At 35.1% G+C, this 24,320-nt stretch overlaps 1 protein-coding gene, 1 long non-coding RNA gene, 1 other non-coding gene and 1 pseudogene across 5 annotated transcripts in view; 1 reads left to right on the forward strand and 3 right to left on the reverse strand.

The window, feature by feature from the left end:
* Positions 1-177: 177 nt before the first annotated feature.
* LOC126964987 (carboxypeptidase B-like) overlaps positions 178-24,320 on the reverse strand; it is a 43,033-nt gene continuing 18,890 nt past the window's right edge. For 2 of the 3 annotated variants that reach the window (XM_050808372.1, XM_050808371.1), the window contains exons 6-9: positions 21,594-21,735; positions 18,764-18,953; positions 11,021-11,167; positions 178-3,387 (exon numbers count right to left, since the gene is read on the reverse strand). In XM_050808372.1, coding sequence (XP_050664329.1) covers positions 3,178-3,387; positions 11,021-11,167; positions 18,764-18,953; positions 21,594-21,735 — 689 coding nt within the window. In that variant the 3' untranslated portion in view covers positions 178-3,177. Of the gene's footprint in view, positions 3,388-11,020; positions 11,168-18,763; positions 18,954-20,082; positions 20,202-21,593; positions 21,736-24,320 lie in introns of those variants that run through there. The other variant, XM_050808373.1, reaches the window with a different exon arrangement.
* On the forward strand, positions 7,236-8,870 carry LOC126965151 (uncharacterized). The gene is made up of 3 exons (XR_007729468.1): positions 7,236-7,515; positions 8,065-8,332; positions 8,416-8,870. It is a non-coding gene; the product is annotated as an uncharacterized LOC126965151 (long non-coding RNA).
* Positions 14,488-14,561, reverse strand: Trnap-ggg (transfer RNA proline (anticodon GGG)). The gene has a single exon. It is a non-coding gene; the product is annotated as a tRNA-Pro (tRNA).
* On the reverse strand, positions 20,616-21,015 carry LOC126965134 (40S ribosomal protein S13-like; annotated as a pseudogene).

The following is a 24,320-nucleotide window of genomic DNA, read 5'->3' on the forward strand; positions in this document are numbered from 1 at the left end:
GTGTACGATAATTATCGTACGGTTCCGAACGCTGGATCAGACACAAATATGATAACAAAATTTTATGAACGATGCGGGACTCGAACCCACGACCTCGCGCGTTCCATGCGATCTAAAAATTTGATTTTTACAGAATACTACAAGAAATAAGAAAACACTGGAATAAAACATCATCCGTAAGTATTTTGTATTTTATTAATTTCAAAATAACACGAAGCGAATGTTACAAAATGAATGTTATTGTTCTTAGGTAGTGCGGTATCTAGTTGGAGTGCAGCGGAGATCAATCCTTCATCAAAGTTTAAAGTTAATAATATTCTTGAATACTTAATGAAGTTTTAGTAAATCTTATAAGTTTAACTATATTTACAATACTATGACTACATAAAATTAGAACTATTATTACGTGGAAGCGTACCAAGAATACTGGCAGCATTTCCACGCTGGATAGCTAGCCTGATCTGTTGACCGAAATAGCTGCTAGCGCGTGGGTTTCCAGTAGCCCTATTGAGACGCGAAGATAGTACTTTGAACATTCTCTGCGCCTCTGGGCCCCACGGGCTAAGTGCCTCGACACCAATAACGGCACAAAGATGTATGTACTCACTGAGACCAGTCGAAGCAGCAGCCGCCGCACCAACTGACGTAACTTATACATGAGAAGGAGCCAGAGTGTCGACGCAAGTCGCGTCCCACACCAGCGCCCTTCCCCGTGCCCTAGCCACCAGCGTTATTCCGTCCGGACGCTTGCCATCGCGGCGGGTAATACCATTAGACTCTAAAACAGCTGGTATATTAAGAGCGGCAAATGCCCTGCGGATGACTTCATCAATTCTGGCATGACGATTTTAGGCAGGATAACCCGTCACGCCCAAGAGCATCAGCTGCCTGAACGCCGCATCTACATTAGTTTTAGTTTCTTACGTAATTTATCAAATATATCTCATGCTTATACTTAATTATTATACAATACTTCAATGTTTTAAGGTTGTTGAAAGGCTACCAGAAGTAATTTCAAGGACTAGTAGTAAGTACTTGTCACGATAAGTATGATAAGATACTTTTGATTATCTGTGGATAAGATAGTACCTAGGTAAGTACATAATATACACTTTTAGTAAACAAAGTATTTTTTATTGAAATAGTTGTTACTTTGCGGAAATCCATAATAAGTACATATAATAAAGTACTCGATAAATTGGGTGGTAAAAGGCTTTATTTCAACAATTCTTACTTTATTTGCATGTAGGAGGCTGTTGCACTCACACTAATTTACACGGACACATTGTGTTTTTTATGGAAGAGGAGGACAAATGAGAGTATGGTCCAGTGACCCTCATGGTCACCTGATGATATGTGAACACCACAGACCAGACGAATAACAGAAGAGAGTTACCAACCTTATAAAGCGACGAATAAACATCATGTTACATAAAATGGTAAAAATAATAACAATATTTATTTTTACCTTCTCATTAAGCATATTTAGTATTAGTAAAACCACAGACATAGATCCAAGTAGATAACGCAAATTCCTCCTATGAAAACCAAGCGTGTCCTTTTTTTTGTACCTACTGTGACGTCGTTAAAAATGCTAGTGCATCGAGCCTAACGTTTAGCCACTCACCTCATTATTAGTTGACGTTTTCAGTACATCAATAGTCGGTATTACTTAAATCGGCAATGTATTAATCATAATAAAAAATAAAATAAAAGCGTCAAAGGAAGTGCATTGCTCCTTTTTTTATCGTCTTTTTGACACACGAAGTACTTACACTCGCGGCATCTATTTGGATCCATGTCTGTGGGTAAAACATTAGTCAACGCTCTTTAATTGAATAACTAGGGCATACAATCCTGCATATCGCAACCCTTTTCATCTTTTCCCTCTTCATTCGGGATCCCGTGCATAATTTGCAGAAATAGGCATGTCGGAGCAGATACTAAAATAAAAACTTCCTAGTCGAAGCCATTCAGCTCTTGAATTAGGAAGTACTCCAGACAGTGTTGATTATGACGAATAATTCGAAGTCAAAGAGTTAACGAAGAAATTGAGTTATTGCCAAAGTACAGTGACTGCGCAAAGTTGTATCAAAAAGTTGTCAAATTCCAACATGGCCGCCACGGAAGTAACAAATAATATTTCGTTTACAAAAGTATTTAAAAGTACCGACACAGTTTTATTGTATACAATGTTAGAGAACCCGTAGTGTGTAAGTCTGACTAACCATTGCCGTACTATAAACAAATAGACTCAAATTCACCTATTAAAAGGTCGCCAAAAATGTCCGAGCGGCGTTGTATTTCTTATTTTGTTTTAGCAATTGAAATGTAATTTATCATAATCATTCAAAACGTCAAGTGAGTAACATTATTTTGTAAATTAAAAAAAAACTTAGCTGAAATATGACACTCCATCCTTTTTGTTTGGATATGCTGATAATTCGACAGGTTTTCACTGAACACTTTTTCATTGCGTGGCGTTGTATTCAAAGCGCGGTCACAACACAAGTTTTGTTTGAGCGTGATTGTGATTCTAGTTGTTTATTGTATGTACGTCAAAGGTTTCAACTTATCATATAGAGAATTTAAACGAATACTGATATGCTACTAAATGTCTAATATAACTAATACTTATACTAAATACGTGCCTAATAAGTCAATAATATAAATAAAGAAGTTCTACCGCAGGAACTGCTCAATTCACAGAGCTCTGGAGGAGAAGACGAATGGCTGAATGGCTCACCCAATGGAAAGCGAGGTCTGCCTGAACATCTGACACACCGGAAGACTCACAGGTGCGTTGCCGGCCTACGGGATACTAGTCTTCTTACTTTGCGTCTATTCTTTAAGGCTGAGATCTATACTTACGTAAAACTTAGCTGAATGTGATAAAACGCGAACTTGACTTTTGCATTGGGCTGTCTTGGCTAAAGCTCAGCAAAATTTTAGCTGTCAAATGACTATAAAAACGAAATTTAAAGATTATTTGCTAAGCTTACACTCAGGTCAGTTTTACTTAAGTAAAGTCTGAGCAATGTCTAAGTACGCTATTCGATCTTAAGATCTTAGCCTAAGACTCGAGGTTCGTTCCAGTACTAACTCAGAACAGCCAAAATGTTTAGGCTCGGAAGTCCTAATTACTATCATTATTTATTTACATGTAGTAAGTACTGATCACGATTCCAAATTATCAACAATAGCTCGAACAGCTTGCCAGGTTTCCCTTGCTGTCGCGACTATCTGAGATCCAGGCAATAGGAATCCGTAAGGTCCAAATGAGTCCCGTAGATCAATGTGGTAGGAGTATTTGATACCAGCACGAGCCTTGGCCCAGTCGTGGGACATGCCGGACGCGGGCTGTCTGATATCAGCTGCTGTTCCAACCTGTAGCAATAGAAATGTGTTGATAAACATTTATCCGGTATTTCGTCTATAAGAATGTGTGATGGATTAGTAACAGTTATTGAGCTCTGTGAACGGCTAAATCACTTGGCGTTGCGTAGAGACGTCGCTGCATTGTGTGTCTTCTACCGCATTTATCACGAGGAGTGTTCCAAAATCCACCTTCGCACGACACGACACAAATTAGGATATCATTCCCACCATCTGGATGTGTGGCGGTCCTCCACAGTGCGGTGTTCAAGGATCTTCCATGTACGACAAAGCTGTGGAATGAGCTTCCTTGTGCGGTGTTTCCGGGACGATGCGACTTCAAAAAAAGCGCGTACACTTTCCTTAAAGGATGACAACGCTCCTGTGATTGCAAGAGAATGTGGGCGGTGGTCGCTTAACACCATGTGACCCGTATGCTCCTTTGTCCTCCTTATCCATTAAAATAAGTACATTGGGCTTAATCGAGACCGAAACGGTGTTGTCACGAATATTGTCGCGTCTATTTCCTGGGATAGCCTCCCTGTACATGAGTTTATTTTATTCACTCACCCCACTTACAATTGCAGTGAACAGTATCTCGGAATGAACCTATTAATTAAACCTCACCTAATTTAACTGCACATCGAATCTGCAACTCTTTGCGTCAACTTTTGATTGAGACAATGCGTTTGTCTTCAGTCTTTTCTTAGAAAAATGTTGTATTTAGTCGGGCTTTAAGGAATTTTAACCCTTATGTGAGTGACAAATAAAACACCTTTAACAGAGTGACGAGGTACCCGGGTACCTTTAGCGTTATCAAATTTATAGAAAACTATGTTTGAGGCCCTTTAGGTAGCTGGGATTTCTTGAGAGATCTTAAGTATTTATAAATTATATATTTTTTAATGTTTTTACTCAGTTAAGTACTAACAATGTTTTGTGTCAACCAAAACATATTTTAAACTCACAATAGTGTGACAAGGTAACCGGGTACTTCTTTCGATTTTTGTATGATTATTTAAGTATTAGGTAATTTCATATAGCAATGAAATGATCAATATTTGTTAAAATTTTTTGTTTCTATAAAAATTACAAATTCTTTTTCATTTCTCATACTCGGAAACTATGGTTGTTTTGATCTGATTATTGGGTAGAAAATGCTGCTTCCCTCCACAGAGAGGGAAAAACTCATACAAATTACTTCCCACCTTCCCGGCCGGAATGAACTTTAAAAATAGAACTGCTGTCGCTGTGAAGAGTTTTATGTAAAAGAAAAACTAATAAAAAAAATGCTGCGGCCATGTGACTTTCTAAACAGCCAGTGTGAACTTAGCGCAAACTTCTTTGAGCGGAATAAGTCGCAAAAATTACTTTTTTTTTTTAATATTAATTCATTCTTTCGAACAGGCTATAGCCAGGGGCCTTACTGCCTTGTCGTTAGTATTTTCATTTCTTTGGTATTTATTATTTTCACTATTTTGTTTTACAAAAAGTCCAATCCAGTTTTCTCATTTCATCTTACATTATTTCCATTTTCCTTTTCCAATTATGTATATTCGATAGCGAATATTTATAGTAGTTTCTTTCATCAAATCCAATCCAGTCTTAAAGTCATCAGTTATTTTACCATTTCCGTTAATGTATAATTCTCTAAAGAATATTTTCCATATTTTCCTTTTAGTAAGTCCAAATCCAGTAATATAGTCTCTAATAATTTTCCCCTTTTCTTAAAGTCAAATCCAGTGTAATTTGCATAACTTTTTAGAATAATACCTACCTATTTACATTATCCGTTCAGTTCGCGAATTGCGCTATGCTATTACTAGTTGTATATGTACGAGTTATAACGTATTTACATAATTATAAACAAATTTACAACGTATGTATCTACAAATTACAATGTATTTACAGTACTACATACAAATTTATACAAGGACATATAAGTTGATGTGTCCTTTAATAGATCTATTACTGAGAGCGGGATTATATTGGGTGCACCATATATTTCCAGTAGCTCATCCATCAGCACAAGGCGCTGTATGCCAAAGGACGAACAATCAAAAAAGATGTGATCCAGAGACTGATCTTGTTGCTTATTACAATGGTCACAAAAAGGAGAGGAGACAATTTTTTTGCGATGAAGATGAAAATTCAATCGATAGTGACCAATACGCATTCGTGTTATTGTAGTATAGAACTTTCTGTGAGCGTTATTTTTAAACTTACAAAACCAGGGTGTGCTATTAACGGGATTATCTAACAAAGTATACGAATGAGCCTTATTTTCAACTTCTGTACAATTGTACCAATATCTTCCCCAAAGAAGAGTCATACGCTGTTTTAGATTACTTATTATATCTGTATATGGTATGTAAATGTCTAGATCTTTGCAATCAGGATATAGGGATAGATCGGATATATTAATGATAGTTCTAGCTAGAAAATCAGCGCTTTCGTTTCCTGCTACTCCTATATGGGACGGGACCCAAACGAAATCCACTTTAATATCGATTAAACATAGTTCGAACCACAATTCCTTTATAGCAAAAATGATGTAATTGATGTTAGCACTCATTTTGTTATTTGACAAACTTTTTAACACACTCATACTATCACTAACTATTACCCACTTCTTATTAAGTTGATTTTGTTTCTTAATATGCTTTAAAGCAAAAAGAATAGCGACGGCTTCAGCAGTAAAAATACTGGCATATCTATTAATCTTAAAGCCAATACCCTTCCTAATTTCAGGAAGGTAGATTGCAAAAGAAACATTATTATTGTTTTTAGCGCCATCCGTATAAACAAATTTACAATTAGACCATTCTGACAATAATACATGAACCTCCTCTTTTGAAGTTAAATTTGGATCTATTACAACATTAATTGCAGAATATTTACATCGAAAAGAACCTGCATGGCAGGGAAGTATATCATTATTCCGATGAATATTTAAATCTTGTAGAAATTTAAAAAATGAAGAAAAATCTTGCAAGATAAACAACTGTCTCTGAAATGAAGACGATTGATAAGCAATAAGATTCTTAAGAAGATTGTTCGTCGGCAAGCTATAGAGCTTTAAAATAAATCTTTCTTTAAGATAACTAAATCTAATACACAAAGGAGGAAGGTTGGCCTCGATTTGCATAGCAGCTATTGGGCTAGTTTTAAGTGCACCCAATATTGTACGCATACATTTATTTTGTATTTTATCCAGACTATTAACAATTTTGCTGTCTGCGGCGAAACAATGAAAGCCATATTCAAAATGACTACGAATAAGCGATTTATACAAAATTAACAATATTTTAGGGTCCGCTCCCCACGACGTTGCACACAAAGAATTTAATACATTATAAGCTTTATTCGCTTTAATTATAACACTATCTCTATATTTTTTCCAAGACAGTTTTGGAGTAAATGTTACACCTAGAAATTTTATGTCACATGAAATAGGCAGTGGAATGCCATTGTATAAAATGGGAGGCAATATGATTCGTTTACGACCAATCACAAAGACTTTTGATTTGGTTGGATTTACATTTAAATTAAGATAAGAAAAGTATTGATATAAATTTACAAGTGCTTTATTAATAGTAGCGGCTAAATTAATCAGATCAACTCCCGATACATAGACGACTAAGTCATCTGCATACTGTAGGTTTACTATATTTGGCCCCAAAATAAGGTTCAATCGTCTTATGTACATAATAAAAATTAAAGGAGACAATATTCCCCCCTGACAAACACCTAGAGAAGAAAGTCGTGGTCCATACAAATGTTTATTAAATTTTACATATACTTTTCTGTCAGTCAAAAAGGATTGCATCCAATTTATTATTTTACCTGGTATCCCTAACATTGATAACTCGTCACAAAGCACGGCAATATTTACACTATTGAAGGCACCTGAGATGTCAAAAAATACAGACAAAAGATACTGATTACTTGCTAAACATTGATGCGCATCAAGCTGTAACTGCGCTATACTCTCCCTAGAAGACCGACCTTTGCGAAAACCAAACTGATTATTAGGCAAAAGACAATTTTGTTCTATAAAGAACTCGAGACGTTGTTTTAGAAGCTGCTCAAATATCTTCCCAACACAAGACGTGAGAGCTATAGGTCTATAAGAGTCAGGTAACATTTTATTTTTGTCTGGCTTTAAAACTGGGATTAAACAGTCTGTTTTCCATTCTGCAGGAATAGTATTCTCCTTCCATAGGCGATTAAGATTATTTAAAAAGATGTTGAGACTGTGGCAATTAAGTTTTTTGAGTAAAATATATGGAATGGTATCAAGACCGAAAGATGTATCTCTTCTAGTAAATAAAGCGGATTTTAGATCTTGTAAAGAAAAAGGCTCTATCAAATATTTATTACTATCATTAACAACATTTACATAGTTAGTTAACTCATTTGATACAAAGTCAGAAGTATACTTTTGTAGAAAATCTGGAATCCAACTATCATTCAACACACTGTCAGGAATGTAAGTTTTGTTAAATTTGCGCATGTATTTCCAAATTGAAGACAAAGGAGTACAACGATTAAATGAATTGCACAAGCCTATCCAGCTATTTCTTCTTTCACTTTTTAAGATAAGTTTTTTTAAAGCCCGCAATCTCTTAAACTCCACATAATTTTCATCAGTGGAGTTGTTTTTAAAATTAATGTAACCATTTTTAGCATTTAAAACTGCTTCTGTACACCTCTGATTCCACCAAGGCAACCAAGGATATTTAAAAGATTTTTGTGAACAAGAACTAGTAACATTATTACTATTAGAACTTTTGGAAAACAGACAGCTAGGGATTGACTGCTTGGCAGCAGAAAGTAAAATATTACAAAAGGAATTAAAAGCATCTATTGAAGATAAAGTGTCAAATTTAACATCATCCAAATAAGAAACAACTAAGTTACTATACATATTCCAATTCACCTGCTTATAATTAGGGTGAGTGGGCAAATGTAGATTCTTACATAATGTGTTTTGCAAACTACTACTATCACTACTTACTGCCATTTTTATTATTACAGGGAGATGATAACTACTGCCCAGAGGACTGTCAATAACTGACCAGTCACATAAAAGAGCCAATGATGGAGTTACCAAAGTCAAGTCAAGAGCATTAGGACGCCAAGATGGAGATCCTATTGTGGTAGCTTGACCATTATTCAGAATAACAAGACCATTCTCATCTATAACCTCTAAAACATCTTTACCTCGAGGCAATGTATCAACACATCCCCACAACATGTGATGAGCATTGAAATCACCTGCAAATATCATTGGCTCTGGAATGGACTTAATTAAACTGTTTAAATTGTTTTTATTAAATGGAGGATTTGAATTGGAAGGACTGTAAAAACTTACAATACTCAGTTCTTTGTTATTAATTTTAATTTTAATGCAAACATTTTGTAGAGCACTATCAAAATATGTATTTATGTTAGAAAATGTGATATTATTATGAATAAAAATTGCTACACCATTGTATTTATTACCACAATCATTCCTTATTGTGTTATATCCTTTTATTAAAAAATACTGATGTGGTTTTAACCAAGTTTCCGAAATTATAGCAATATGAATATGATTTTCATATAAAAACCTTGTAAAAATAAGCCTATTACTAATAATACTTTGAGCGTTCCACTGCACTATATTCAATGTATCCATAATAACAATTAACTAGATGTCTTTTTTCTAAAAGTGTTATTCAGAATTTCCTTAATACTATTTGAATTTATAGTTAACTTATCTTTATTCGTACAAATTTGTAAAACTGCTTCAACCAAGAGGTTCATAAATTTGTCAGATTTTATAAGATTGCTCAGGTGTGTGTCAATATACTTTGAGTTTAATTGAGGGAAAGCAGATTCATTGAAGAGATCTGAGTATCTAACACTACGGGACTTCACTTTGTTTTCTTCAATTTTTTGTTTTTTCAGAGGACAGGTAGATGAGATAGCTATGTGATCTCCACCACAGTTGGCACATTTTGTTAAAGTTTTGGACACATTTTAAAATTGTGATTGTCAGAACATATGGAACAAACTTCATTGTTTCTACAAAATTTAGCAATATGGCCAAATTTCATACAGCGTAGACACTGTTTAATAGGGGGTACATATACATTAACCTCATGCCTCCAGTGATCAAGTGTTACATACTCAGGTAACAACGTTGATGCAAATGTGACTGCAACAGTTTGCGTTGGAACAAAGGAGACAACACCCTGTGGGTCCTTTACTCGCCGCATGAACCTTCTCACAGCAATAACTTTTTTACTCGATGCAATTAATTGATGAATTTTTTTGTTGGAGTAATCAGTGGGAACAGAAGTAAGAACTCCAGTGACCTCCGTTTCAGAAGCCGGAATTGAGGCAACCATCTCCAACTCGCTTAGTAACTTTTCATTTTTTAAAAATACATTCGCATTGTTAGGCAGGTCAAAGGTACTACCAACTTTAAAAGCATTAACGGACCTCAGGTGCAACACACCCGATACGCAATGCCTCCTGATTCCATTTGACAGACCCAACCTGTCCTTGTCTGATATTTTGACTTCACCCTGCTTGCGATTGAGAAATACAATAAATTCCTTCTTATTTGAATTTTCGTCGTACAACCTATAATAATTTGTCGCTCTATAAGGGGTATACTTCTCTTTATACTTTCTTCTTACAATGAGACGTTCTGTCACCTCCGCGTCAGATACCGAGGATTCGGATAGGGGAAGTTCGTCTGCTGGTTCTGCGTCGCTCTGGCCGTTCTTCGGCGTTTTACCTGTACGCTTCCCCATGGCGATGGGGAAGCGCACTTAACAATTTATATATACAAAAATCGAATATTTATAAACCAGGATAAACAATTTACAAGTATGAAAAATATATGCACAATGAACAATAATTTAAACAATTTTTTTTGTATAAGCGCGCTTTCCTTCGTTCACTCGTTCCCGCCAAAAAAAAAAAAAAAAAAACGCAACAATTACGCGGTGAGTTCTATATTTAAAATTCAAAAAGTGGACATGCATAATTGTCCTAATTTGACAATTAAATTTAAATAGGTACTACTAATATACATACATATTACATATTATCTATGAATACTTTAGATAAACAAATAGTTTTATTTTCCTCATATTCGAAATGAAAAGTTTAGAGTGTTTAACACGGGTAAAAAAATCAATTCCTAATAAATTCCTCAGGAATTGATTCTTTCGACCCTCGGTTAACGATCTGCTATTTTATACAGGAATTAGAATGTTATATGTTGGACGAGTAACTTCATGTTCATCATAAGCTGGTATTCTGCAGTTAGTGCAAGCTTTTTGTGTTTTTAACCGACTCCAAAAAGGAGGAGGTTATCAAATCGATCGGTACTTCTTATGTATGTACACTCTGAGATTTATGATCCGATTTACGTAATTTTACTTACATTTGGCTTGGCTTAAAACCTATCAAATAGGTAGCACATAATTATGAATAATAGTATTTTATTAATATTAAAGGTATTGTTTTGCATAAGAAGTGTATTAAATTAAATTTTTAGTTATTTGATAGGTTCCTTTCAGTTTTAGTAGTCGGTTTTTTTAAACATAGTTTTTTTTTATATTTTAAATAAACAATAACAAACCTGATATTTAGTTCCATACATATCAGCGAGTGCGTGAGTGGCCAATTTGCCCATCTCCATGAGGATACCATCGTCGGAGAATGACGCGAAGGTATGTGAACTTGGAAGTAGCCATGCTTGAGAATATGCGTGCAGGGACAAGTACACCTGAAATTATAAAGTAATTATCAATACAGTGATTGTGTTACTATGTTTAGACTGTGGGGTCATGCTGCTGACATTGATATAGTGTTTGCTCTGCAAAAGAGAGCTGTTCGTGCTATATATCAGCTTGGTAATAGACAGTCTCTCAAAGAAAACTTTAAAGAAATAAATATTATGACCCTTCATTGTCAGTACATTTATGAAAATTTAATATACTTTCACAGAAATCGTCAACTTTTTGCTCTTAATAGTGATTTTCATTATTATAACACTAGAAATAAGAGATTGCTTGTAACTAATTCTAGTAGGCTTCTTAAGATACATATTAGCTTTAAGGGTAATGTATACACTTCTATAATAAAGTCCAAGCTACTCTTCAGACTTATCTATAAATAAATTTAAATGTTTTATTAAAAAATGGTTTCTGTCGTAAATCCTATTACCCAGCTGAATATCTGAGTGATCGGACAGCCTGGGACTAGATTATGATTATTTTATAGCGATAGAAATGACAGTACAATATTGTATATTTTTATTGAATATAGCGCAAAAAAAGCATGCTGGGAGAGTTTCTTGCGCCGCTTCTTCTCTCTCAGAGCGCCATTTGTTTCCGAAGTGGTAGTAGTATCTAGTATATTAGAAATGACATCATAAAGAATTCTAAAGGAATTAATTTTGACAAAATAAATGCCTTTTATGCCTTTATGTAAGGCATATTCACACGTTTTAGTACCAGGCGAACATAAGTGAACAAGAGATAGTAATGTTTGAAGACTAATATATTATACTGCTATACAAATCTGTAGCCTCTGGCTGTAGCTCTATCGTTTTGTGAAATTTTGTGATAACATTCTGTTTGCCTTGTTCTTTTTTTTATGGAAAAGGAGGAGGAGCGTACGGGTCGCCTGGTGTTAAGTGATAAACGCCACATTCTCTTGCAACACCAGAGGAATCACAGGAGCGTTGCCGGCCTTGAAGGTAGGTGTACACTTGTTTTTTTTTGTACGCGCGTATAACAACCAGCCTAGGAACAAAGATAAGAACGAAAGAAATTACTATACGCACTAGGTATAGTAAATCCCTACTTATATTATAAATGTGAATGAAAGTTTGTCTGTTACGATTTCACGCCTAAACCACTGAACTGATTTTGATGAAGTTCAGTGCAGAGACGTACTAGAAAGGGCATAGGCTGCCTTTTATTGCGAAAAAAACTCTTGGAGGGGTTGAAATTGCGGATGAAAGTTTGTCATAATCAAAGATAAGCACAGCATAATTTCAGCTGTCAGATGACTATAAAAACGAAATAAAAGATAATGCTAAGCTTACACTCAGTTTAGTTTCCCGTAAGTAAAGTCTGAGCAAAATCTAAGTAATATCTCTACACATCTCAGCCTTAGACATCAATATATTAGATTGTTTTATATCTAAAACATTTGCATAAAAAAATAAGTGATCTGACTCTAAAACAAATAAGTATTAATCTACCTATAACTAAAATTCAAATCAAGCTTTCACAATTTACCTAGATTTTTAGAAATACCGCGTCTTAAAAATGACAGAATATGCTCATGATGAAATATACGAAGTTGGTAGGCACTACTTTGTAACTTTCGCTTATTTTTAACTCATCTACATTTGGTAGGTACTTACATAAATTAACTTTCCCTTTTTTTTGATTAAAGCATTAAAGCTGTTAAATTATTAGGTAATGATTAACTGAATAAACCAGAAGATGGGTAGAAAGACTGTTTGAAATATATCTCTTATGTCTGGCCGAAAATACTGTTACAATTAAAAATAAACAAAACATTACATTTGAATTTGGAATCTGTCTTTTTTATATTACGATTGTTCATTGAGTTTTCTCATTTTGGCGCCAATACATTGTACAATATTTCGCTATATTAAAATGGAGTGGGGTGATAAAGAGAACCGTATCGTTGTGATTCATACATCAACAAAGTAGACAATACCATGTTCAATAACCAAGAATGGTCCTTCCAGCGAGACTCTTCACCGGGTCATAAAGCTCGATCTACCCAGTCTTGGTTGGAAACGAATGTTTCGGACTTCGTCAGAGCTGAAGACAGGCCGTCGTCTAGACTCATTGGTGGATTATGATTTATGGTCATTTTTAGAGGACTAAACGCCTTGATTTGCAGTCCCTAAAACAATCCGTACGATTGGCTGTGAAGAATTATCCCATGGAAATAATGCGTGCTTCTATTGATAACAGGGCTCAACGTTTAAAGGACTGTATTGCAGCCAATGGAGAACACTTAGAATAAGCTTTTTATATTTTACATTGTTTTATATTTTTGTATTAAACTAACACACTGTAACAGTAATAAATGTTGTTTGCAATCAAGGACTAGTAAAAAAAAAAGGACTCCTGATATTAGGAAGTGAAGCACCTGTGTGTGAGGTTACGGGATATACCAGTTACACAATTTTTTCTCCCTTAGATAATCATATATCCACAAATACTTTTATATTATTGTTTTTACACTTTTTCACAACGCACAACGGCATTTTTAAAATATTTTATTGCGACGCAAGCTGATATGTCACAGACGATGGCAAATCTCATAATGGCGGCCGATCGGCTTGTATTAGTGTAAGTGTATGCGTGGTGCTATGTATTTACACGTTTACCGGCTTGTTATGGTGCCTCAATGTTATGTAAGGTGACTCGGAGTCCTTATTTTTTTTACCCATCCGTGTTTGCAATATAATTTTTTTTCTTTGTGTTTCAGTATTTATGGCAAGACTAGGTAATTTCAATTATATTATCTGTGCCTACATAAAACTCGTTTTTGTCATTAATTTAGCCACATTATGTCCTAATTACCTCGTTTATAAATACTATTAGAAAGGCAAAAACTTTCTAATAAACCTAATTTTGGATACTTATTAGATTCGAAAAAGTCGTAAAGTTTTGAAAGTAAACGTATGTTACCATTTGACATTTTCTCCGTGACCCACATTTATTGTAAATGCTTTAAGCGTACTGAGATTTCCAAAAACGATAAAATGTGGTTTACCTCAGATCGTTGTACCTATAACATACAATAGACAATAGACAGCAATAAAATATAAGATAGGTACTAAATGTCTGTATTCTTTCATAACAAATGAAGAAATTAGCAAAAAGCTGTTGTTTCCAGCTATTTATTATTCTTATTTTCATTTGTTTTTTTTCTTTCCGTCAAAATTTATTGTAATAAATTGGTATTGTTATTTGACATTCAAACTAGTACCAACATTCAGTTATAATAATATTAATAGAATACACAAATAAAACTGAAAAAACTATTTTTTAAACGATGCGGGAGTCGAACCCGCGACCTCTCGCGTCCCGTGCGAGCGCTCTTTCCAACTGAGCCAACCGATCGAGGCACGTATAGTTCATAAAATCTTGTATTGTTCATATCTCATGTTGTGGCTTCATCTACAGGCTCTACTTTACAGTTGATAACCTGCTCAACCCCAATATTTGCATATTACGAAATTGTCTTGAGATGTCGCTTTTGCAAATCCAAACAATTTGTTATGTTTTAAAGTAATAACCCTCACTTCTAGGATTAATTACACAAATAAACCAATTATCATTTTGCATAATAGAAGGAGATTAACATGAAAAAAACACTTCCAAATAAAGCGAACTAACTCAATCTCAAGTACAGGAGACTACTGGTTGTTGGGCTGAAACTCAATATATCAGTCGACAATAAGTTGCTTATTTATAAAACTGACCTAAAAACGGGTTTGGACCTATGTGGTATGCAACTATGGGGGTCTCAAACAGCGAACCATGGCTCAATGGCCATGGTTCTAAAAAAACATAGAAGTCCATTATCATCCTGGTATCGAAACAGTAAAAGATGAAATAAATTTTTACTCCAAAAATTAACTGCGAATTAAAGACCGCCTTTGCTTGAGATATTGTATATTATCAACAGATCTGCTCACAGTCAATAACCTGATTGCATGGTTTTCTTGGAGAAAAAAAATAATTGCTATGAACTACTCTAACAAATTTGAGGTACAATTTAATATATCTTTGCAAGCTGTTTCTTCTCAATGCCACCATGATCCAAATTTCTTACTCGAAGACGATTTTCCCTATATTGGGGACATACACAGAGAAACAGCTTTTATAAAGTAATAACGAGGTATCATCATCGCAGGCTCTTGTTCTATCAAATTGACTAGATTATTATACGATACTAGCTGAGCCGACAGACGTTGTTCTGTATAATATAAATAAAATAATGTTTTTATATGAATTTGTCAATAATATATCATAAAATCAAAAATTATTTCGTAAAATATGCACCCTGCTGTTGTAATGAAATTGCTTCACAGCATAACTGTCAAACCGTGCGTCAATAAATTCTCTCATAGGAATTATGTATGGACACATCAAAGGAAAAACAAATTTGTTGTTTTTATTTAATTTAGTAGCATTTTCCTATTTATTCACCATTTAAACCTTCTCTGGACTTCCACAAATAATTCAAGAGCTAAATTTTCCAAATCGGTCCAGCCGTTCTCGAGGTTTAGCGAGACTAACGAACAGCAATGCATTTTTATATATATAGATATATAGACTAGCTGACCCGACAGACGTTGTTCTGTATAAAATAAATAAAATAATGTTTTTATATGAATTTGTCAATAATATATCATAACATCAAAAATTATTTCGTAAAATATGCACCCTGCTGTTGTAATGAAATTGTTTCACAGCAGAACTGTCAAACCGTGCGTCAATAAATTCTCTCATAGAAATTATGTATGGACACATCAAAGGAAAACAAATTTGTTGTTTTTATTTAATTTAGCAGCATTTTCTTATTTATTCACCTTTCTGGACTTCCACAAATAATTCAAGACCAAAATTAGCCAAATCGGTCCAGCCGTAACGAACGAAAGAAGTGTGTGTTGTAGTTATAGAGGTAAGGAGTATCATCTCTTAGGAGAAAAGTTGAAAAGGTGTCCAGCTTATGTAGTAAATAACAGTTCAAAAACCTTCCACAATGGTGCTGGTGTAGGCACAGGGTATGGTGGATAATAAGTGTACAAGTATGGTGAATGTAGCAATTATAAACGAATTGGAGTATGCTGAGTTAATAAATTTAATATTATTGTCGACTAAAGTAGTTAAATAGTGAAAATTTCAACAAATTACGTTGTACAAAATAATGTAGTAAATATAACCTTAAAGAGTTAGAGAAAACGTGTAGCTAGAGTGATTAGTATTATTTTAAATTTGGCGCTTTTTTTAAGATTTACCCTGATGCGACTGTAGCGCCACCCTAATTTAATGCAATTTTGACGGACACTATTTCATATACACAGATGATTCTTCTTGCCTCGACCTTCCATAGTTGTGGTTTGAGCTATCGATGACAGCTAGATGAGAGAACTATGCTCGTGAACGGGTGCTACTCGTGGTGGCTGGATGATCTTGTTACCGGGAGGTGTGATTGATGTGTTTTTTTTTTATTATTATTTCCTTTAAAGTTATTATATATTTTATGTTATGAAATGCTCACATAATGCCTCTATTTATTTACGGTATGTGTGGATTGATGCATCTACTATACTCAATAACTCTTGTGTTTATAAGTATTAATTTTCTTTTTTTGACTTACTCGTGTAAGTCTTTCAGTTTGTGATATTTGAGTATTTTTCTTGCGTCATTTTGCATGTATTGTAATTGAAATGATTTGTAAAACAATTAAAATGTCTTGCTACTTCTTTTCATTAGCTCAACCCTTTACGAAGTAGCGGTAAATTCAATAAGAAAAAATATTTTTATTTTTGACATTCATAAGTAGAGACCGGATTATATGCAAATGCATATTGCTTTTGCATATTTAGTACCTTTTCAGCGGTAGTTTCGTATCGTTTAAAAAAAATCTCGCTCTGATTAGGACTCATTTTGCCTACATACCTACGAGTATAAAAACGCTCGAAACTCAAGGATTGCAGTTGAATGAATCTATTCAGCTTATAAAGAAAATTCGTCTTGTGAACTCCTCGTTGCCAGAGTCATTCAACCAACAAAGGGTTTGAACCCTTGTGCGAAATTGATAGTTTCATCAACGGGATGGATGAAATTGCACCCAAATTTAAATTCTGCCCAGTAGCCTCAGTAGACGTAGAACGCTCCTTTTTCGCTTACAAAAATTTACTAAGCGATCGTAGACACAATTTGTCTACAGAACATTTAGAACACATACTTAGTAGCACATATTTTTAAAGGTAAATCTTAAATTTCATTGTTACCTAAGTAGGTATATCTTGTAATAGCTTTTTTCACAAATACGATCATACAATCCTTTATAAAATAAAAATAAAAAAAATATTTAAAAATATGACTTTTTACTTTTTCCTGTAATTGTATGCATATTTTGGCCCTTTTTATGGATTTTCGTGCATATTTTAGCCATTTTACTTGCATATTTGCATGCATATTTTGGGCATTTTTTGTAGCATATAATCCGGTCTCTATTCATAAGTGTCATTTCCGTGATCTACACGAATAAAGTGTTTTTGAATTTACAGGTAATTTCATGCGAATGTGAGTTTGTTTGTTATGCATATTTGATTTTCAAGAATGAGATTTTGCTTTTGTGTAGGTAGGGAATTTTTGTTTGAAATTTGGACGAGAGCCTGAAGCCTCGCTATCTCACGCTGGTACTAAATAAATTCTTTAAAACATAACCGTATAGTATTTGTTTTATATTTTTTTATGAAAAAAGGAGGGCAAACGAGCGTACGGTCACCTGGTGTTAAGTGATCACCACCGCCTACATACTTTTGCAACACCAGAGGAATCTAGAGCACGGCAATACTTCAAGCCAGCCCACATTCTAGCGCTGAACAAAGCGCAGGTCCGGCCACACATGGAGTATTGCTGTCATCTCTGGTCTGGCGCACCCCAGTATTAGCTCAATCTATTTGACCGCGTGCAACGCAGAGCAGCTCGAATTATCGGTGACCCAGTTCTCTGTGAACGGCTGGATCACTTGGCTTTGCGTAGAGACATCGCTTCACTGTGTGTCCTCTACCGCATTTATCACGGGGAGTATTCCGAAGAGCTGTTTTACCTGATTTCTGCCACTGAATTCTATCTACGCACGACACGCCACAAGTAAGGATATCATCCCCACCATCTGGATGTGTGGCGGTCCTCCACAGTGCGGTTTTCAAGCAGCTTTCTTCCACATACTACAAAGCTGTGGAATGAACTTGTGCGGTGTTTCCTTGACGATACGACATAGCGACCTTCAAAAAAAGCGCGTACATCTTCCTTAAAGGCCGGCAACGCTCCTGTGATTCCTCTGGTGTTGCAAGAGAAAGTGGGTAGCTAGTTGCTAAAGAATAGATTATATGTTTGTTTATTTTATTAAAAAGAGCGCAAAGAGAATGCTGGGAGAGTTTTTTGCTTCATTTCTTCTCTGAGCGCCATTTGTTTCCGAAGTAGTGAAAGTGTTAGAAGTGACATCAAAAACAATTCTAAAGGAATCAATTTTGTGAAAATAAGTGCCTTTTGTATGCCTGTTTTTGTTGTACTTTACAAACCTTAATTTGGCCCCGCCGTTGCTCAAGGAAGTTGGAGACGGCTCTCGTCTCTGGTTCACTGAACGGGTTTGGGCCGGCGTAATTGTCAGAACAAGGATCCATTGATGAATCCTGTTCGCCCCAATGGAAATCCCAATTGCGGTCTGGGTCTACCCCAACACATTCACTGCGGCCCCAGTTCCATGGCAACCTGTAATTGATACACATTTTTAATTTCAATTTTTATACCCGTTTAATTGAATCACTGTATCACAAAAGTAACGGGGTGAAGTTAGTTCCTAAAATTTTCTGACGTTCTCATTTTTTTTTGGTTTCTTCGTCCATTATTAGGATAGGCAAAGGGTTCAAGCCCGTACAGCCGTATTCGTTATTTAATAATTAATTGTCAAAGCCATCGTTGCAAAGTTTTTACAATATTGTTCTTTCTACAAACGGAGAATAAAACGTAGATTTGCACGAGGAATAAATAATTTTAAGGATTTTTGCTTTGTTAGGCCAAAGAAGTATAACTTCTTGCGTGCAAACATAAGTACATACACACTTTTTTTTTGTTAGTTAGTTAAAAATAATTCTACATAAAGCCCTTAAGTGATTCCTGCCCGTGTAAACTAAGTGGGGGACCTCACTAACTTACTACGCTCACCCTGATCTGAATGATCCAAAACTAGTCGGTACCCATACCGATAAAACGTGAATAAAGCCGTGATATTAAATAAGGTTACAATGCCTTACGAAAATTTTAAATTTTTGTTATTCTACAGCAACTTTGATTTGCGTAGAACTTACAAGTTACTTGACTGCTTATAACTTTTTATTTAAAAATATTTTTTTAAGGCAAACTAGTTAAACACGATTTTAGTCCTTGTATGGCAATGTAAATGTACGACAGGATGTTTGTACAATTTTGTCGTTTGATAAGAAGTCTGGAATTTGCTTAACCATTAAGATAAGTAACACACTTGAACATTTCCAAAGTGTTATATTCGGACAATAAATTACACACATTTTAAAAGTAACGGCAAATGCTTAGAATGGTGAAATAATTGAATTAAGAACACCATTTGCAATTAAAATGATCCTAAAATTGCTAATTTATATTCCATACAAGAAGTCAGAAGTGGTCTCTCGTCTGTAATATAATTTAAAAAGATCAACATCGTTTTAAAATTGATGTTAATAGTTGCACATCGTAAAAAATTAATGACCATCTCTTTAGGCTTTACAAAACGTAACATCAAAGTTGGAATGGTACACAATATAAGCCGGAAACTCATAACACATATATTTTTTTTATGGAACAGGAGGACAAACGAGCGTACGAGTAATATGAAGATAAGTGATCACGCGCCCACATTCTCTTGCAATATCAGAGAAATCACAGGATTGCAAACGCTTTTGTTGAAGTTTTTGTCGTATCGTCCCGGAAACACCGCACCAGGAAGCTCATTCCACAGCTTCGTTGTAAGTTGAAGAACGTTCCTTGAAAACGGCACAGTGGAGGAACGCTACACATTCAGCTGGAGTGGATGATATCCTAATTTGTGACGTGTTGTGACAGTTGACAGTGACAGTTGGAATTCGGCGTCAGGAATCAGGTGAAACAGCTCTTCGGAACACTACCCGTGATAAATGCGATAAAAGACACACAATGAAGCGACGTCTCTACGCAACGTTATATAATATGCCAAAGTGTTTTAATGTAAAGGAAAACACGTGAGTGTTTAATATGTTGGATTGTGAGCCTTAAATTGAAGAAATAAGATCCACTTTACGGGCAAGTGTGATGACAAATATAAAAAAAAAAATGTAAATACGAGGTTATATAAATTATTAAATGATAAATTTAGTAAACTTAAGCCACTAAAGCAGATGCTGTGCTTGACTCATATTTCCAGTTTGGAGACAGCACACTCTTGGTCTTGTAGAGAAGAAGAAGAATGAGCCGGAATTTATTGTCGGGATCTTTCCTGTTACATTCCAAGTGCTTCCTCATTACAACAACAGTAGAGATCTACGACTTAATTAAGGATCTCCTCGGGGAGATCTGCAGCTAAAAAATATCTGACCTGTGCCACTCCATGGGAATCCCTTAACATGACACCGATCTGTGATGGGGTAAGACCTTTCTTGCCACGTTTAAATATTTGTTCTTTGACATCATCTGCTGTTAATTTCAACCAAGTTGGTACACTTCGGCGGTATGATAAAGTTGACTTCAAAATACCTTTGCTATTTGCGTGCATACGACTCATGGTTGCGGCTATTCACAAAATTTGCTCTTAATGCTCATTTTCATTATTATAACTCTAGAAATAAGGGACTTGCTTGTAACTAATTCTAGTGGGCTTCATAAGATACATAATAGCTTTAAGGGTAAATGTATACACTTTTATAATAAAGTCCCAGCCACTGTTCAGGCATTATCTATAAATAAATTTAAATGTTTTATAAAAAAATGGCTCTGTCGTAAATCCTATTACTCCACAGCTGAATATTTAAGTGATAGGACATCCTGGGACTAGATTATAATAATTTTATAGCGATAGAAATTACTGTACAATATTGTATATCTTTATTGAAAAGAGCGCAAATAATGCTGGGAGAGTTTCTTGCGCCGCTTCGTCTCACTCAGAGCGCCATTTGTTTCCGAAGCGGTAGTAGTATCTAGTATATTAGAAATGATATCAAAAAGAATTCTAAAGGAATAAATTTTGAGAAAATAAATGCCTTTTATGCCTTTTAAATCGCCCAATTGACAACGACAACAACGAAACTGAAAAGATGCTGACTTTCGGTATGGAAACAAAGTAAAGAGGCCCATATCACTTACCAGCCAGAATAATCTTCAGAATCTCTTCTCGACCTGGTCTTCCTCCAGAGTCGGTCGTGCGTGTGAGAGTGCTCATAGCCATCCGGATTCACCACTGGCATGATGTAGAAGTCTGCTACTTTTAGCATTTCGTAGTCAGCACCTGTTATTGACATAACTATCAGCATATTACTGACCTTAGGTAATTTATACACCTAGATAGAGTCTTTTGGTTAGACAACCGATAAAAACAAGCCAGGATTATAGTTTAGTGTGCGTGACAAGCTACGTCTTACACTCGCGATATGTATGACACTTTGCGTTAGTGTCCGCGAATTGCTCAAAATAGAGGTTATTTCTAAAGTCTATTTGTTTTCGACGTTTTCACAGCTGTCATATTCAATCTAAACGTTTTACGGCCGTTTTCAATAACCTATCTATCCTTAGTTTAACTTACGGATACATTGATGTCACCGTTTAATGACAAGATCTTATCTATCCATAGTTATGTCCAATATATTTATTGAAATGTAAGAAAGCGTATAAGGATAGATTTGTCTTCGTCTAGTACGTTACACTAAGGACAGGATAGGAGGATAGGATATTGAAAACGGCCGTAAATGATCTTAAGTTACTGGCTTTATAGTTACATTTATGTTTGCTTTGGGTTTACTTCATAGGATGCTTATTAACAATACGACTTATCATGCCTAAGCTCATAAAACCTCTATTTTTCTACTATTGACCTGCTTCCTTTCCGATACATCTCTGACGGTGACCAAGCACCTCTCATAACAAGTCCAAGTTCTGCCCTTTCCATCCCAAGGGCATAAAATAATAGCGAAGTCCTAGGCCCAAGGGTGTCGTAAGAAGCGACGAAGGCCATTTACCAGTGGTACCTTTGTAAGTTTGTTCATGATCTCGGCTAGATTATGGGTACCACAACGGCGCCTATTTCTGCCGTGTAGCAGTAATGTGTAAGCATTATTGTTTCGGTCTGAAGGGCGCCGTAGCTAGTGAAATTACTGGGCAAATGAGACTTAAATCTTATGTCTAAAAGTGATGAGCGCAATTGTAGTGCTGCTCGGAATTTTTGGGTTTTTCAAGAATCCTGAGCGGCACTGCATTCTAATGTTCAAGCCGTATCAATTACCATCAGCTGAACGTCCTGCTCGTCTCGTCTCTTATGGCCTTAAAAATAATACTTTTATATGATGTTTAAATATAATTTCATGATTAAATCATCCAGGTAAATCTCAAGAGTTGATTGTAAGTTGTCCTTCTACAATCACCAAGTAACTCACTAACACTACCACAAAATTATAATCAATAACACCAATTAAATTTGAAAACAATTTTGTTTTTCAAATTTAATTTGTGTAAATAAGCCCAGAAGTGAGTGTTATCACTTTTAATAAAAATAGTTTAAAAAACTAAAAAACACGCTTAGTTTCAAAAGGAATGGTTGAAATTTAAATTGAACGTCAATTCCTGTCTTATGGGCGATATAAAATAATATAAATTAACAAAATTCTTATTTTGCAAATTGAATAATGGAATTCGATAAATCTACGAAGTTTGAACGAAATCTCGCTGTTTAGGTAAATTGGGTCAATATTGCGCCCAAATGAGTCGGTTACAAAACACAAAAATCGTGACCTTAATCGTGCTCTTAACAGTGATTATAGAAATAAGGGATTGCTTGAATCTTAATCTAGTAGGCTTCATAAGATACATAATAGCTTTAAGGGTTCCCAACCACTCTTCAGGCATTTTCTATAAATAAATTTAAATGTTTTATTATAAAATGGCTCTGTCGTAAATCCTACTACTCCACAGCTGAATATCTAAGTGATCGGACAGCCTGGAACTAGATTATGATTATTTTATAGCAATAGCAATGACAATACAATATTGCATATTTGATTAAAAAGAGCGCAAAAAAAATGCTGGGAGAGTTTCTTGCGCCGCGTCTTCTCTCTCAGAGCGCCATTTGTTTCCGAAGCGGTAGTAGTATCTAGTATATTAGAAATGACATCAAAAAGAATTCTAAAGGAATCAATTTTGCGGAGATAAATGCCTTTTTTTATGCCACTCAAGAGTCAAACCGGCTACCATTATTGTAACTGTAGTGATACACTTAACGTATGTATTCCGCACAAAAATTGTGTAAATAGAACGCATACATTAAATTTTATTGTGTGAATATTTTAAATGTTAGAATGTTATTTATCAAAGTTATGTTAGTAGACCACTTGCACCACGCTTTGGAATATGAGGTGACATCCTCAAAGGATGCTTCATCATTATGCACTACATGCTCCAAGCTTATATAACATAACCGATACGACTTACGGCCGTTGCGAATATACTATCTGTAGATAGAGATAAATTACTACCTTCTATTGTCAGTAATTAGCTGTCAATAATCGGAAACTGTCCCAATATACCTAATAAGTTATTTCTATACAAACTTATTTCGCTGGTAAGTACTTAGTTTACTTATACGTCGTCCCATTGACAGATGTGTACGGGTAAGGTGAGTTACCGTCGAAAAGTTTATTGGGACAGAAATGTCAACGATAGTTACGATGTTTATCTCAAGTAAGAGATAGACTGAATATTGGGAACGGCCGTAAGTCAAATAAGTAAATGTAAATTAATACAAAACAAGGGTTATTGAGTTTAGTAACTGCCGTACCGTAAATAAATAAATTTAAAACTTTTCGCTTGGACTTGCGGCTAACT

This window comes from Leptidea sinapis, chromosome 6, assembly GCF_905404315.1.
Source record: "Leptidea sinapis chromosome 6, ilLepSina1.1, whole genome shotgun sequence".
Classification (NCBI taxonomy): domain Eukaryota; kingdom Metazoa; phylum Arthropoda; class Insecta; order Lepidoptera; family Pieridae; genus Leptidea; species Leptidea sinapis.